Source organism: Ictidomys tridecemlineatus, chromosome 7 (genome assembly GCF_052094955.1).
Source record: "Ictidomys tridecemlineatus isolate mIctTri1 chromosome 7, mIctTri1.hap1, whole genome shotgun sequence".
In the NCBI taxonomy this organism is placed as follows: Eukaryota; Metazoa; Chordata; class Mammalia; order Rodentia; family Sciuridae; genus Ictidomys; species Ictidomys tridecemlineatus.
The window spans coordinates 188,448,888-188,464,163 of record NC_135483.1 but is presented as its reverse complement, the minus strand read 5'-3'; the positions used below and the strand labels follow the sequence as shown (position 1 = coordinate 188,464,163).

General features: G+C 40.0%; 1 protein-coding gene across 13 annotated transcripts in view; it reads left to right on the top strand.

Annotated features, from left to right (window-relative positions):
* Sphkap (SPHK1 interactor, AKAP domain containing) overlaps positions 1-15,276 on the top strand; it is a 152,803-nt gene that overhangs the window by 120,251 nt on the left and 17,276 nt on the right. For all 13 annotated transcript variants that reach the window (XM_021727119.3, XM_040267964.2, XM_021727118.3 and 10 more), the window contains one exon: positions 957-4,731. In XM_021727119.3, coding sequence (XP_021582794.2) covers positions 957-4,731 — 3,775 coding nt within the window. The remainder of the gene's footprint in view (positions 1-956; positions 4,732-15,276) is intronic.

Below are 15,276 nucleotides of genomic sequence, written 5' to 3'. Positions count from 1 at the left end.
ACCTCATCTATTATTTGAGAATACGATAGTGTCTATAGCTACTGATCTTTGTGACGATAGAAAGAGAGAATCCAGGAAAGTACTTAGCATTTATTTATTCAGCTGGTTCTGTTGACCCCTAGAGCTCAATTAATGGGTTCATCTTCCTCACCCTTAGCCATAGAGGAAAAAACACCCAGATTCCTTGCAATTATTGCTGGGCAAGTCCTATGCAAACTTCAGAGTAAATCTTTGCAACAAGGTCCACTATTGAGCTTGCTTTAAACATCCTCCTCTTTCCTCTTTTCTTTTTGCACATTAGAAAGCTCGAATATGCAATTATCTGTGTTCCTGAATTTTTATTTCCCCTGAAAAAATGGTGATCAGCCTTTAGTCCTTGCATCAAAAGCCATTTATTGGGTAGCATCCCATAATGGAGTTCAAAAGAATTTTAAGATTCACTTTTCCTAACAATATCCAGCCACGGAATGGGCTGAGGTACTGATACATGCTACAACACAGATGCAGTATTCTCAGTGGAAGAAGCCAGTTGTAAAAGACTTTATATTGTAGGACTCCACTTATATGAAACATCCATAATAGACAAATCCTTGAAGATAAAAAAAAAAAGAGTTGCCAAGAGGAAGGAGGGAATGGAAAACCAGTACAGGGTTTCTCATTGGAATGATGAAAATGCTCTGGAATTAAGTCATGGTGATAATTTTACAGCATTTTGAATGTGCTAGAAGTCACTACATTGCCTTTTAATGGTTAAAATGGTTAATTTTGTTATGCTGATTTTATGTCAATTAAAAATGTGTAAGAATCTAAAAAAAGTTCACAATGTTTCATTTGAAGAAAAAAAAAATAAAAATAAGATAGTGCATTAAGGCAATTTTGGAAAGTAATTGTTATTTTAGACCCATGGCAACCTGATATTCAAAAAATAATAGTGGCCCTCATTTTCTCTTTACTAGGTTATGAAAATATAAATCTGTCAGCCAATGCTTTGGAAAGTAAAAAGCAAAAGAGAGTCACCCAAGAGGAACAGGATTACAACAAAGAAAAGTTGCTTTATGCTCTGGAAGAAAAATGCATTAACAAATATTCACCTTTTATTAAAACAGAAGGATATCTGGAAAAGGTAGCAGAGAACACAGGTTTGCAGAGTCTAGATCTTTCCACCAAGCCATCCCAGTGGAAGGGTGAAGCTATGAGGAATGAGCAACCAGCTACCAATTATTATTATTCAGAACATTGTAAAGGTCAAGTAGAAAAACCTCAGGCATTGTGTATTCCAAGTGATGCTTATTTCTCCATGATGGGTAAGAAAGATGGACCTTCTGCATATGATATTGTCACTGAACATGGCAACAGCCTAGATCCAGGAGATCATGAAGGCCCGAGAAACTCACTTCCTCCTATCCAAGATGGAGAAGCCACAACTGGCGAGTATGCTACAAATTTAGCAGAATCTGTGCTACAAGATGCATTTATCAGATTATCTCAGTCTCAACCTACACCAGCCCAGGAATCTGCAGTCAGTGTTTCTGTAGGAAGTGCTCTGCTTCCCACTAGCTGCTCAACAAAAGATGTAGTTGTCCCTCGGTCATGGGACGAGCTCCCCAAAATCGTCATAGTGCAGAGTCCAGAAGGCAGTGATGCTGGCCCTGAACCAGGCATCTCTTCCTGGCCTGAGATGGAGGTCTCTATGGAAACCGCAGGTGTCCTACCCGGAGAGGACCCCAGCAGACACCCTCAGAGTGCTGTAGAAGTAGCACTCGCCTGTGCAGCCACTGTGATTGGAACCATCTCCAGTCCACAGGCTACCGAAAGGTTCACAGTGGAACAGGAATCCCTGGTAGCAAACTGTGCCCTGGGAGGCAATGGAGCACTTCAAGAGCAGGCATCTCAAGGACTCAAGGAGTCTTCCATCAGTGAATACTCCTTTCCATCAGCTTTGTGTGGCATGACTCAGGTGGCAAGTGCCGTAGCTGTCTGTGGTTTAGGTGAAAGGGAAGAAGTGACCTGTCCTGTATCCCCAAGTAGCTTCTTGCCTGCAACAGAAGATGCAGGAGCAATCCCTCCACTTTGTAGTTCAGCATCAGAGAGGAACGTGGAGGTGGGGAAGGAAGCCATTGCAGAGGCTTTGCTCACAGAGGCCGCTCTGGTTTTAACTAGGCCTCAGACCTACAGCAGCATTGGTGACCTCATGGAATCTGTGAACAGGAGCATCATAGAATCTGCCTCAAAGTCTCAGATGCTGTGCTCAGAAAATATCCTGAGGAATGAACTGACACAGACCCTGTCCAATGTTATTCTGAAGCATGCCATTGATGAAGTTCACCAGAAAAATAAAATAACCCACCCCAACGATGGCAGGCTTTCATCTGAAACATTGGACGCCTTAATGGAAAGCACAAATCGACTGCTCCACAGTGTGATATGCTGCACGTTCAAGAAGATGAACCAGATAGTGCAGCTTGGTCAGTGTCCTCCTGTCCTTTCTAAGGAGACTATCAGATGGAGGGAAATGGAACCCCTCAGCTATCAGCTATTTGATCAGGTTGCTGGTCAAGCAGGCACAAAAGACACAGAATATGCCAGTGACCATCCACTTAGCAATGCACAAAGCACTAGTCTTGTCGCCAGTGATATTATGGACCTGAAGCAAGACAAGAGCCGAGTGAGGGCAGGCCTCATGGAGAACCCCCCACCGCAATTTGAACTGTCCTGTAGTCGCAGAGTGCTGGACTCTTCAACAGCTAAAACAACCTCCAAGGAAATGTGTATAGAAGGAACAGTGGGAGAAGACACAAAGGAGCCCCATCAGCCACCCAGGCACAAAGAGAAGGAACGCAGAGCCTCTTTCCAAGCAGAAAAGTTACCCACAGTGGACAAGTGTAGAAGCAGCTCCCAGGATGCCGAGGACAGTATCAATCCTAACACCCAAGAGAAGTACGGTAGTGTCATGCCCCTAAATAATGAAGTTCAAGTTCACCTGTCCTTGTTAGGGGACGAGTCGGCGCTGCCTGCTCAATCCCCAAAGCAGGCAGAGGACTACTGCATTACAGACTTTGCGGAAGACTTAGCAGAGACGGTTGTCTCCATGGCGACTGAAATCGCAGCAATCTGTCTTGACAACTCCTATGGAAAACAACCCTGGTTTTGCGCATGGAAAAGAGGGAACGAGTTTCTGGTGACCCCGAACGTATCCTGCCGACCCTTGAAGAGGAAGAAGGAAAGCCAGGGAGGTAGCAGCAGCTTGAGGAAGCACAAGCCTCCTAGGCTCAGTGAGATCAAGCGGAAAACGGATGAGCACCCTGAGCTTAAAGAGAAGCTGATGAACAGGGTGGTGGACGAGTCTGTGAACCTCGAGGACATCCCCGATTCAGTCAACACTTTTGCCAACGAAGTGGCCGCCAAGATCATGAGCCTAACCGAGTTCTCCATGGTGGACGGCGTGTGGCAAGCCCAGAGCTATTCCCGGAATCGGTTACTGGGTGGCGACAGGTGGAACCGGCTGAAGGCCTCTAGCTGTGAAAGCATTCCGGAGGAGGACTCTGAGGCCAGGGCCTATGCCAACAGCCTGGGATTATCCAGCACCTTAAGCCAGCCGGTCAGCAGGGCCAGCTCGGTCTCCAAGCAGTCGAGCTGCGAGAGCATCACCGATGAGTTTTCCAGGTTCATGGTCAACCAGATGGAAAACGAAGGGCGGGGATTTGAGTTGCTGCTGGATTACTATGCAGGCAAGAACGCCAGCAGCATTCTGAGCTCGGCGATGCAACAGGCGTGCAGGAAGAACGACCACCTTAGCGTGAGGCCGAGCTGCCCCTCTAAGCAGTCCAGCACCGAGAGCATAACTGAGGAGTTCTACAGGTACATGCTGAGGGACATTGAAAGAGAAAGCAAAGGCGGCGCCTCCTCCAGAAGAAGCAGCCAGGATTGGACGTCAGGTTTACTGTCCCCCCCTGCACGATCCCCGCTGTGTTACAGACAGTCGTCCATGCCAGATACCAGGTCCCCCTGTGCCGCGTTAACAGTGAATGCGCCAGTCAAAGCCAACTCCTTAGATGGCTTTGCCCAAAACTGCCCACAGGATTTCACAAGCGTACAGCCCGTCAGCGCAGCTTCCTCCTCGGGTCTCTGCAAATCTGACTCTTGCTTGTATCGAAGAGTTGGGACTGACCAGATCACAAACATGTTGATTCATGAAACGTGGGCAAACTCAATTGAGGCCCTCATGAGAAAGAACAAAATTTTCATAGATGATGCAGAGGGGGCTGAAGCCGGTCCTAATCCCCGGGGCTCTCCCTTGCAAGGGGAAAAGTGTGCAGACAGAATAGCTGCCAGCAGAGCGCACAGCAGGCCGCCTTTGCTTTTGCAGGAGTCTGTTGATTGCCGCAGGAAGGACTCTGTTGCTGAGAGCAAACATCCCTCAGTGTCTTCTCCAAGCAAAACGGCTCCTCTTGTGAACCAGGATGGCTTAGATTGTGCAAAGAAAACTTCCTCGTGCTGTGATGCTGGCCCTCTAAATCACACCCGGAGGTCACTTTGTTCAAGGGATGTGCCTTTGATTCAGATTGAAACAGAGCAGAGAGAAGAGGATACCAGAGAACCTGAAGGAGAACCTGAATGCTTCCTATCCGAAAGTGACACCCCACAGGAAGCAGAAGAGCATTTGAGTCAAGACAAAGTCCCTGATGTGGCCAGAGGTGGAGATACAGCTGTGAGCACCTGCCAAAACCCCGGGTGAGTGAATCATCTCTTAGACTCCAAGGGGAGCACGCCAGCCACTGGAGTCTACACCTTAATTAGTATTGGTTCTAAATCTTAAGACATATGGGGACTGTATTGATGCAAGAAATGAATTTCTTAGACTATAACTGATCTTCCTGAGTTAATATGCATTTATACTATAAGCTGGCAGTGATTTTTTTTAAATTTTGAAAACAAATTAAATTAATTTATAACACAGAAGAAATAAGGTAGCTTTCCTCCCCTTTAAAACTAACATCCCATGGTTGGCTACCTTTTAAAATGTATTCATGGTGATTTCAAGCCAAAAAATGTGTGTGTGTGTGTGTGTGTGTGTGTGTATGTATGTGTGTATTACACAATGCCAATTTATTAATGTAAAATTGATTAACTAATTTTAGAATTAGATTTTGAGATTAAATATTTTGGCATCATTTCTCTAGAATTCCACCTTTCAAGATTTTTCTTTTCTACCTTTTTCTAAAGATCATTGTGAAAACACTGTGTCCCTCAGGGGGTGGCTCTTTCATGAATCGTGTAATGTAAGTGAAAAGCAACACTGTTGTATTGTCATTTGAATGGTTTTGAACCAAAAAATTATAATGCAGTTGACAATATATTTTGAATTTGAGGCAAAGTAATTATTTATCTCAAGCCAAACAAAGAGATGTCAATTTCTTTTGCAACTTCCAAACTCTATAGAAAATTCATATGAGAGTATTGTATCATTTGCATCATTTCTTTATTTTTAATCTATAAAGTTAAGCAAAACAGAAAAACAAAAACAAAACATTAAGCTTCTAGCTTTATACACATAATGTTGGAGAAATAACCAGTGTGGTCTTTTCAGAGACATGATTATTGTTCATTCTTTGCAAGGAGCCTGAGATTTTTCAGTGTTTTGCTGCAATTAACAAACTGAACACAGCCATCATCATGGAATTTCAGCAGCTTTCTAAAGTTCCCAATCCATTTCCATCTCCCCCAGGAAAGCAGAAGGGGTGCACCTTCAGGTCCTAAAGTTCCCTGTTGGAGGGCATCATTACAGGATGTGGTTGGTACATGGTCCAGTTGGACTTGAATGTTTCCTGCTTAGCCACTTAGTGCTAAGAACTTTACTTTGTAATTCAGTGAAATTCTGGAAGAAATCATGTAAACATAAGGACGGGAGACAAAGTTTAATAAATGACAAGAAATCAAGCTTTTATATACCAGCAGTTCTCTATCTCTACACAAGATTTACTACAGACTTGGGTCCAGGCAGTATGGAAAATTATAATTTTTGAAAAGAAATCAAAGAATTAAAGAAACAAAATTGGCCAATATGCTATTGTAGGATTACCTTCACTTGAAATAGAAGTAAATAGAAAACCGGGATCATAGATTCCAGGTGTCTGACTTAAATTCTGCTTCAACACAGAGATCATGACCAAGCTGAGACTCAATCAGAAGCCACCTAAGTAGGCAGAATTCACGAACTGGCATGCAACGAAATTCAAGCTTGTGAGCTCAGATCAAACAGCAGTTGTCATTGAAGTTGAAATAAGTACATTACGTCATTTTGAATTGAATATCACTGATACTGTGCTTAAAATAGGTATAACCCTAGGGAGTTCCACAAACAATTTTTGAAATGTGTACAATTAAGACCTCCAACTGACTCAGGGTTGTGCTTCATAAATGACCTAAGCACTGATATGGATTTCTGTTTTGTTTTTCTACCAATGAAATAAAAGGAATGTGAAATTATCTATCCTAGAGAGTAAAAAGCTGGATCCACCAGTAAAGTTTTGAAAATATTTTTCTTTGTGGAGCAATATAACAAACTGTTAGAGACCAGGAACTCTACTAACAGACCTTGAGCTGGGGCAGCCTGAGCCAATTCCTAATCTCTGAACCTGCAAGTGGGAATAATAATAATAATAATAATAATAATAACCTCATGAAACGTCACAGTGACTTGGTTTCTGCAAGCACTCAGGAAATGCTTATGGTATCCTTACCATCTGTCATTTGTTCTTTAGGGAGAAAGGTATATGGTGGCCTTTATTCCAGGAGAATTCTTTTCCCCCAAAAGAAAACTGTCATGGAAATGAGAGAGTATTATTAAAACAAAGAGATTTGCCACAGTAGGTGGAATTTAGTCATCATTATATTACATTTTCTAAGCTCAGTTTTCATTATGGGATTTGATTTGTCAAAATAACTAAATAAAGAACTCAATTACCAGTGAAGGATTATACTTACTTATGCACAAGAGCGAGGTAGGTGACACAGGCTCTCTCAATTTTCTTTGGAGGTGGAGAAGTATTATGGCCTGAAGATATCTTTAGGTGACTCTCTGAGGGACAGTTTCATAATTATTAAAAATTTCATTAAGATTCAGCACACTAAATAAAAATCACTTTTTTATTAGCTGAAAGAACAACAACTTCAGATTCATTTTGGAAGGCATTCTCCAAAACAAACACCTGTTGTCTTTTATGTCAGCATATTTTTTAACATATCTGAATGATCCTTGGATGATAGAAAGTTGAATCATCTGGGGAAATCTTGTTTGGGGTTTGAACTAAATTACAGAATACGAAAAGTAGAGTGGTAAATTGTAGCTTACCCTGTGGCGGCTCATGAGGCATTTACCAGTCTCAGTGTCTGTGGATTGATCTTTTAAAGTCCATTCTGAGAATGGTCCAAAAAAAAAAAAAAAAGAGACCATTGGTTTCAGTTCCAAGTCTTCTCCACTCATAAACCCAGAGAATAGAAGGACTTTCAGCATAAGCCAACTTCAGATCCAAAAGGGTATAACCATCCACAAAGAAGGGAAGAGTTGACCAACCAGAAAAGGGGGCCAATGAGAAAATTTCTGAGGGTTAGGGCTTGAGGGTAAAAGGAAACAAAACTCCCTAAGAATTTATAACCACAGCTTTCCTAACTCATGTGAGGAGTTCTAATTTGGGCTATCTGTGTGACCCAGGAAACTCCAAACTGTTAGATTACCTTAAAGGAATTTCAGGTTAAAATCCTTGTAAGAGTTTGACAGAAAGCAAATATACTTCTCTGGAGATTTAAGTCCAAGTCTTAAAGGATTACAAAGCCCTGTCAAATATGAGCTAAGAATTTCAAACTGCAAAATACACATGGAATTAAGGCATCATAAGCAAGACTCAGCATAATCATCAAATTGCAAAATTAACCCTGCCAAGGACCTCTGAGGCCAGAATTATCAGAGAAAGAACATGATATATTTCAAGAATTTTATAAGGATACACAGACCAGGAACTCAGAGCAAACTATAATCAAAAATAGAACTAGGCAGATAGAAAAAATCAAATACTATAAAGATGAAAACTATGTTAATTGAAATAGATAAACCACCAGATGTATATTTTTAAATGTTGTTGAAAAATAAACATCAATAATATATTTGAAAAAGAAGGAAGGACAAAAAATAAAGGACTTCTTTTTTCAATTTCAAAGAAGTTACTGAAGCTGAGAGGCTGTTCCTCTATAAACCGGAAAAATTTACAAAATGTATTAAGCAACTATTTTCACACAGTGCACAATACACAGCATATTGAGGGAAGAAAACAAACATGGCAAGCCCTATAATTGCCCCAACTGTCTGCCTAGATTTCCTTTAAAGACAAGAGTGCATGGAGGGCCAACCAGAGCAGAGCTTGGGGTTTTTGAGTTGAGGAGACAGAGATTGGACAAAGCGGTGAAGAAAGAATTCTAGAACCTGCTAAGGGGTCCCTAAAGCCTGTTACTGAACACTGAGCCAGGCATGCCTATGTACAATCCCACAGAGCCGGAGAGCTCAGTCCTGAACAACTCCGCATGCTCACATGAGACTGGAAAGAGGCTTAGTTCCAACAGCCAGAGAACAGACCCTATGTAAACATATGCCTCATTTAGTAGAGATCCTGAAAGGATCACAATGCAGGGCTTATATTGGCCCTAAAAGTGAAGATTCATCTAAACTTCCTTAATAAACTTAAGAATGATATTGGAAATATTAAGCTTAACTGAAAATAATGCAGCCCAGAATAAAGTTCAATATTAAAGAAAGATGGCAAAACCCAGCAACCAAAATCAAAAACGTGCAATGTCACATTCCACTCAAAAGTTGTTACACATATAAAGCCCAGCAGAAAAAAATGTCAACCATACCTGAGAGAAACATCCAGAAATTATATAGAAAATAAAATAAGCAGATAAGCACTTTAGAGAGCAGCAGATGTGCCCACAAGATTTAAAGACACACATAAAAAATGAAATTTTTTGAACATAATAAATTTAAAAATCAAGAAATACAATGAAATTTGATCAGAATAAGCAAAGCGAAAGCTGCAACAAGGTATATTGTAATTAAATTATTTGAAAATAATGATAAAAAAAATTTTTTAGTCAACTCAGAGAAAAACAAATACTATATATTGAGAAACATAAAAAATGGGACTTTCTCATCAGAGACAATGTAAGATTAAAAAAAAAAAAAAAAAAAAACAAGAATGACATTTTTACTGGTCTGGAGTGGTCTCCACCCTGATCTTCTCACCTTTCCCTCTTATCAGGCAAGGACAGTCTGCCAGGGACTTCACTCTGTTGATCAGGGTGAGGGGAAATAACTTGTTGTGACCATTCTGGAGGGCTCTGTAGGTGTGCCTGGTGAAACTGCAGGTTTCAAACTGGAGTTTTTAAAATGGAGTTGCTTAGGCTCAGGCCTAAGACCATCCTCACACATAATATTGGGAAATTACAAACTGAAATGATGAAATACCTCTGAACATCTATTAGCACTAAGTCCTAGCTAGAATACTGTGCCACAGAAACTTTCAGTCTTGGCTGTTGGGAAAGTAAAATGGAATATCACTTTGGAACACAGTTTGGCAGTTTCTTAAAAAACTGAACGTTCTCACCCTGCTATCCAACAGACATGCTGGTTGGCATTTACCAAAATGAGTTGCAAACTATGTCCACACAAAACCTCTACACGGAAATTTATAGCAGCTTTATTCGTAATTTCCAAAACATGAAAGCAATCGAGATGTTCTTCAGCAGATGAATGGAAAATGTGGCTTTGTACATCCAAATAAGGGACATTGCTTAATGCTAAAAAGTACTGAGCCATGGAGCCATGAAAATACCTGGAGGAAGCTTAAATGCAAACATTAAGAGTAGCCAGTCTCAAAAAGATATGAACTGTATGGTTCCAACTATGCAACACTCCGAAGAGAAACGGGAAAAAGTTCAGTGCTGCCAGAGCCTGGGGAAGGAGGGATGACTAGGCAGAGCATAGATGATTTGTAGGGCAGTGAGGCTTTCCTGTATGATAGAATAATTGTGGATAAATGTCACTTTTATGGTTCCAAATGTCCAACAAAAAAGCACAGATTGAAAATTTAATCCCCAGTGCAACTGTGTTGGAAGATGGATGGGCCTACTGCGAGATTTCTGGTCATGAATAAATTAGTGCCAGTGATTAATGGGCTTGAGGCTACATATTCTCTTTCCCACTCTCTCACATTCTGTTGCCCTTCCTCCTTCCACTATAGCATGAGACAGCAAGAAGGCCCAGTCTTTGGTATGCTGATATAGGAACTCAAAGCAGATCAAGACCATCACTATGCATTGGTCAAAAAACATGGAATGTACAGCATGAAGAGTGAGCCCTCATACAACCTATGAAATTTGGATGATAATGATGTGTCAACACAGGTTCATTGATTGGAACAGACGCATCATTCAGCCCAGGATGTTAACAGGCAGAGGGGCTGTACCTGTTGGGGTGGGGGGCAGGCAGGGAAAACTCTATTTTCCACTCATCTTTGTATGAATCTAAAACTACTCTAAAGAATAAAGCTTATTAAAATGTTTAAAATAAAGGCCAAATAATAGCTTTTATACAAATAAAATCTCATAAAATATGCCAGTAATATGCTTAGACAACAGAAGTATTAATGGAAGACATACATCATAGGAAAATAATACTGATGAAAACCTGGATCTCCATAAAGGAACAAAGAATAACACAAAGAGCAAATATGAAAGCCAATATAAAATATTTTTCTCTTTTTTTTTTGCATTTTCTTAAAAGATACTGTTTAAAATGAAAAAAATAAAAATGTCTTAGGATACATGAGGAACTAAATTATGTCAATTGTAGTACAAAGAATGAAAAGGGGAAAGCAAAAGTATCTTGAACTACCAAGAAAATAAAAAATAAAAACAAAGTTATGATAACAACTCAACAATAGAAATAAAATGAAACCCTTCAAAATTGCTCAATTTATCCAAAGTCAGAGATAGACAGGAAAAAAAAAAGTTAAGAATGGATGGGAGAAATAGAAAATAATTATCAGTGATATATTTAAATCTAGTCTCATTAATAATATCAATTAATAATCTAAATATTCTAACTTAAAAGCAGAAATTATCAAATATAACAGCAAAACTCCAGCGTAATCTGTCTATAAGAAATACAATTCAAATATAAAAACACAAATAGGTCAAGAGTAAAATGTTGGAAAACAAAATCTTAATATGGGTAGAATAACTATATTAATATCAGACCATGTGAACTTCAGGATAAAGACTATTATCTTAGATAAATACAGATATTTTATAATACTAAGGGGATCAATTTATCAAGAAGACATAATAATCCTAGATATGTAATTTTATCAATAAGGAGCCTTAGACCACATGAAACAAAAGTCAGAAGGAGAAATAAAAAAACCAAAATTATAGTTGGAAATTTTGCTCTCAGTAATTGCATAATAATAGAAAGGCACTATAAATAAGCAAGACTTGAACAACATCACAGTCAACTGAATGTAATTATCATTATAAAACACCCCATCCCCCAAAACAAAATATTCATATTTTTCAAGTCCACTTGAAATATTTACCACGATGTCCCATAAGGCCATAAAATGAACTTTAATAAATTTAAAATAATTGAAATCATACAGAAGATGTTCTTTGATCATAATGGAACTTAAAAAAATGGATAATAAAAAGAGATCTGAAAAGTCTTCCAAGATATTTAGAAATTAACAACACCACTAAATTATCCATTGGTCAAGCAGTGTCACAGGGGAAGTTGGACACAGTTTGAATTGAATGATAATGAAAACACATCAGAATTTGTGAGATAGAACTAAGGCAGTGCTTAGGAAATAAATCTATTCTTGTAAATGTTTCTGTTTAAAAAAAAATAATAATAATAATAGTGTAAAATCAGTGATCTAAACTCTACCTTAAGATGCTAAAAAAAAGATCATCATTAGACCCAAAGTAACATAAGGAAGGAAATAATAAAAATAGGAGCAGAAACCAATGATTACAAAAGCAGAATAGAGAAAATCTGTGAAATGAAAAAAATTTTCTCGTCCAAACTCTGATAAATATGTAAATATGTAAAGTTGAAGTGAAATAAGTAAGATCCAAACATTTAATTCTTATGATTTCCTCTCTCAAAGAACTTTTTGCACTGACTGTATGACCCATTGAGAAGAGGAATTTTACTATAGCTATGTATTTATTTTTATTGTTGCCTTTTACCTATGGCAGGGAAGCTATGTTCCATTGACAATAATGACTTAAAACTTCCTTTTAAAATAAGCATAATGATGTTATGTAAACTGATTTAAAGAAATTGTGGGAGTGCTATGACACAGGTGGAATACAGGGACGTCATGAAAGTGGTTAACCAGAGAAGGAAGTTTGGGAGAACACTGGGCTTGAGGGTCCCTGAGGATCTGCCAACACAGAAACGTTGGAGGTGCAGGGCAGAGAGTCTGCAAAGCTTGGTCGTGAACCATGAGCTCACAAGAGGGAAGGTCACCTGCGTACGTCTGCATGACACGTCAGTCGTCATTCATAAAGGAGTAAAGCTATACATTTCTCTCAAAAACAACTGAGAACTACTATTTTGAATAATTGTTATTCATTCTCCACTTCCAGTTATGTGGCATGGAACATAAGATTTACTGTAAATAGAGCATGAAATTGAGATAAAATAAAATGCCTGGAGAGACTCCTTTTTAAACCTGGATGTTCAATGTCAACCACAGATTTAACTCCTTTTTTAGTGAGAAATATCCTGGAATCAGTTTGTCCTCTGAAAAAAAAAAAAAGGTCCTAATTTAGTAAGGAATTAATCCAGGAAATTGCTTTTTAACTAGACATATAAATAGGGTCAGAGTCCTCTCCTTTATCACAGCACCTGGCTTATTTACATTTTTTTTGCAATGTGTTATTGTTTTTATTTGTTGTCAGTGATTTTTTTCCTTCATTTAAATGTAAGTAATTCTGTCTCCTTGGATACATCCCTTCTCCCTTTTTCTCCCTGCTCAATTTGGAAAGATCTCAACATTTTAGGAAGGAAAACCAAGCGTGTCAAGTAGCAGAGCTTCCCAAAGACAGGCACACTTTGGTACCACGGCTACCCAGAATGTTGTCAGAAAGAATGTTGGAGACAAGGGTCCAAATTTTTTTTAGAAATTTTTAGATTACAAAGTTCACCAATCAAAAGGAAATGTTTATCCATACCCCCAATGTCATGCATTTGGAACGCCACTTTCTATGCTAGAAGTAGTTTTTGAAATAATTTATAGTATAACCATTAAGAATAGATAACAGAACTAATTCTGAGGTGGAGAAAAATCACAAAGACCTTTCTGAATCCAATGTGCTATTTTAAATCAAAGAGTCCCAGTGAATCAGGTTGTGTTCCCTGGCAACAGACCCGGAGAGGGAGAGTTGCAGATGTATAACCCGGAGATTAATACCTCCAGATGGAGAACTTGTTAGGAACTGCTCTCCCGAGGTAAGTGCACTATAGCTGCCTGTGTAAGGAAGTGGGAAAGGCAAGACTGGGCAAGGGAGAAGGTGCCCTCAACTGTGCTTGCAATTCAGCACATCCTGGGGGAACCCAGGAGCTGGATGGCCCATGGCATTTGCTGTCCAAAAAGTAGGCTGTTATATCTCTGTGTTAGCCAGTCATTGGGATGCTCACTGGGAAAGTGTAGGGCTTAGGTAGGGAAATCCTTTGTGCAAGGGTAATTCCCAATGTGCATGGTCAGCAGAAAATACTGACCACCATCAGTGTGAAATGGCCTGGAGAGAGGCATCCAGTGTCTGGTGCACCAAGTGGTTGTATTTCCCAGTGTCTGCTGAGAAATACTCTGTTGCTTTTTGTTTGCAGTCATTATTGTCATTATCTTCTGCTCTGTTTGCTTTTGATGATCCTGTAGTTGGTATCAGAAGACAAACTCCCATGAAAATGTTCACATTTGTGTACACTCAGCATCTCCTGAAGCAAAGAACACTGCTAATTGGTTTAAAGGGTGAATGAACACCAACCCAAAAGACAGACTTCTAGATACACAGAGATGTGTGTCCCTGGGGCCTCTTGTCTACATTACAGGGCGGTGAAGCAGAGACCATTCCCCTCTCTTTGCAGATTGTATTCTAGAGCAGATCTCCTCTCTCCTTCTCTCTCCCTCCCTATCCCGCCTTGTCAATTTCAGTCTCCCTTTTTCTCTATTCTTTCTTCCCTCTTTCAGTCTCCTCTTTGTCTCACTCCTCATCAGACACTATTTGGGGAGGGCGGGGTGAGGGGCAAAAAAAAGATGCTACAGAAACCCCTGAACTTCTGAATGAGTTCTGTCTTTATAATTCTCAGGGTGCATCTCTCACCTCACATCATGGGTACAGTGCATTGGGAAATTAGACCATGGGGACTGGGGTGCACAGCTCTGTGAATGCCTGAGTTTCCAGACCCCAGAGGACAAGTAACCCTGTGTGAGTGTGTGTGTGTGTGTGTGTGTGTGTGTGTGTGTATGTGTGTGTATACGACCAGCAGGCTAGCTTCATAATAGAGGCTCGAAAGCATAAAAATTAACTAGTGAGTTTTAAAATTAAAGAGACATAACTCTCGTTACCTTATTTGCCCAGCTCAGAGATGGCTCCCCCTAGCTCCTGCCTCCAGCCACCTAATGAGGTGGCGAGGTTAACACAAGAGGCCAGCAAGAGAGAGAGAACATGCCAGGGAGTGAGCTTTTATTGGGGAACAAAAATTCAAGGGAAAATTCCATCCAGTGAAGGTCTAGGGGGGCAGCATTCCAAGGTCAGGGTCAGTGATTGGTCTTCGGATCAGTGGTCAGGCACACCCCCACAGGGACAAGCCCTCGCACCTGGGACAGGGTGGGGAAGGCTCTGACACGGCTGTGTCTAAGCGCCTCTCACCCAGCCAGGGAGGTAACTCAAATCACGTGCGAGAATGGCTTCCCACACACAAATAAATATATAACTAGAGTGCAAATTAGAAAATAAAAATAAAGAAAACAGATGCATTGCTTTGTGCATTCAAGAGAGAGAGAGAGAGAGAGAGAGAGATGACCCAAGCCAACAAGATTAAGAAAGGATTTAGAGATTTAGAAGCCTCTTAGCTGAGCCTCTAAAGGTAGTAAGAAGCAGAAGAATGTTATTAGACATATGAACATATGATTCTTGAAGAATTATATAATTCAT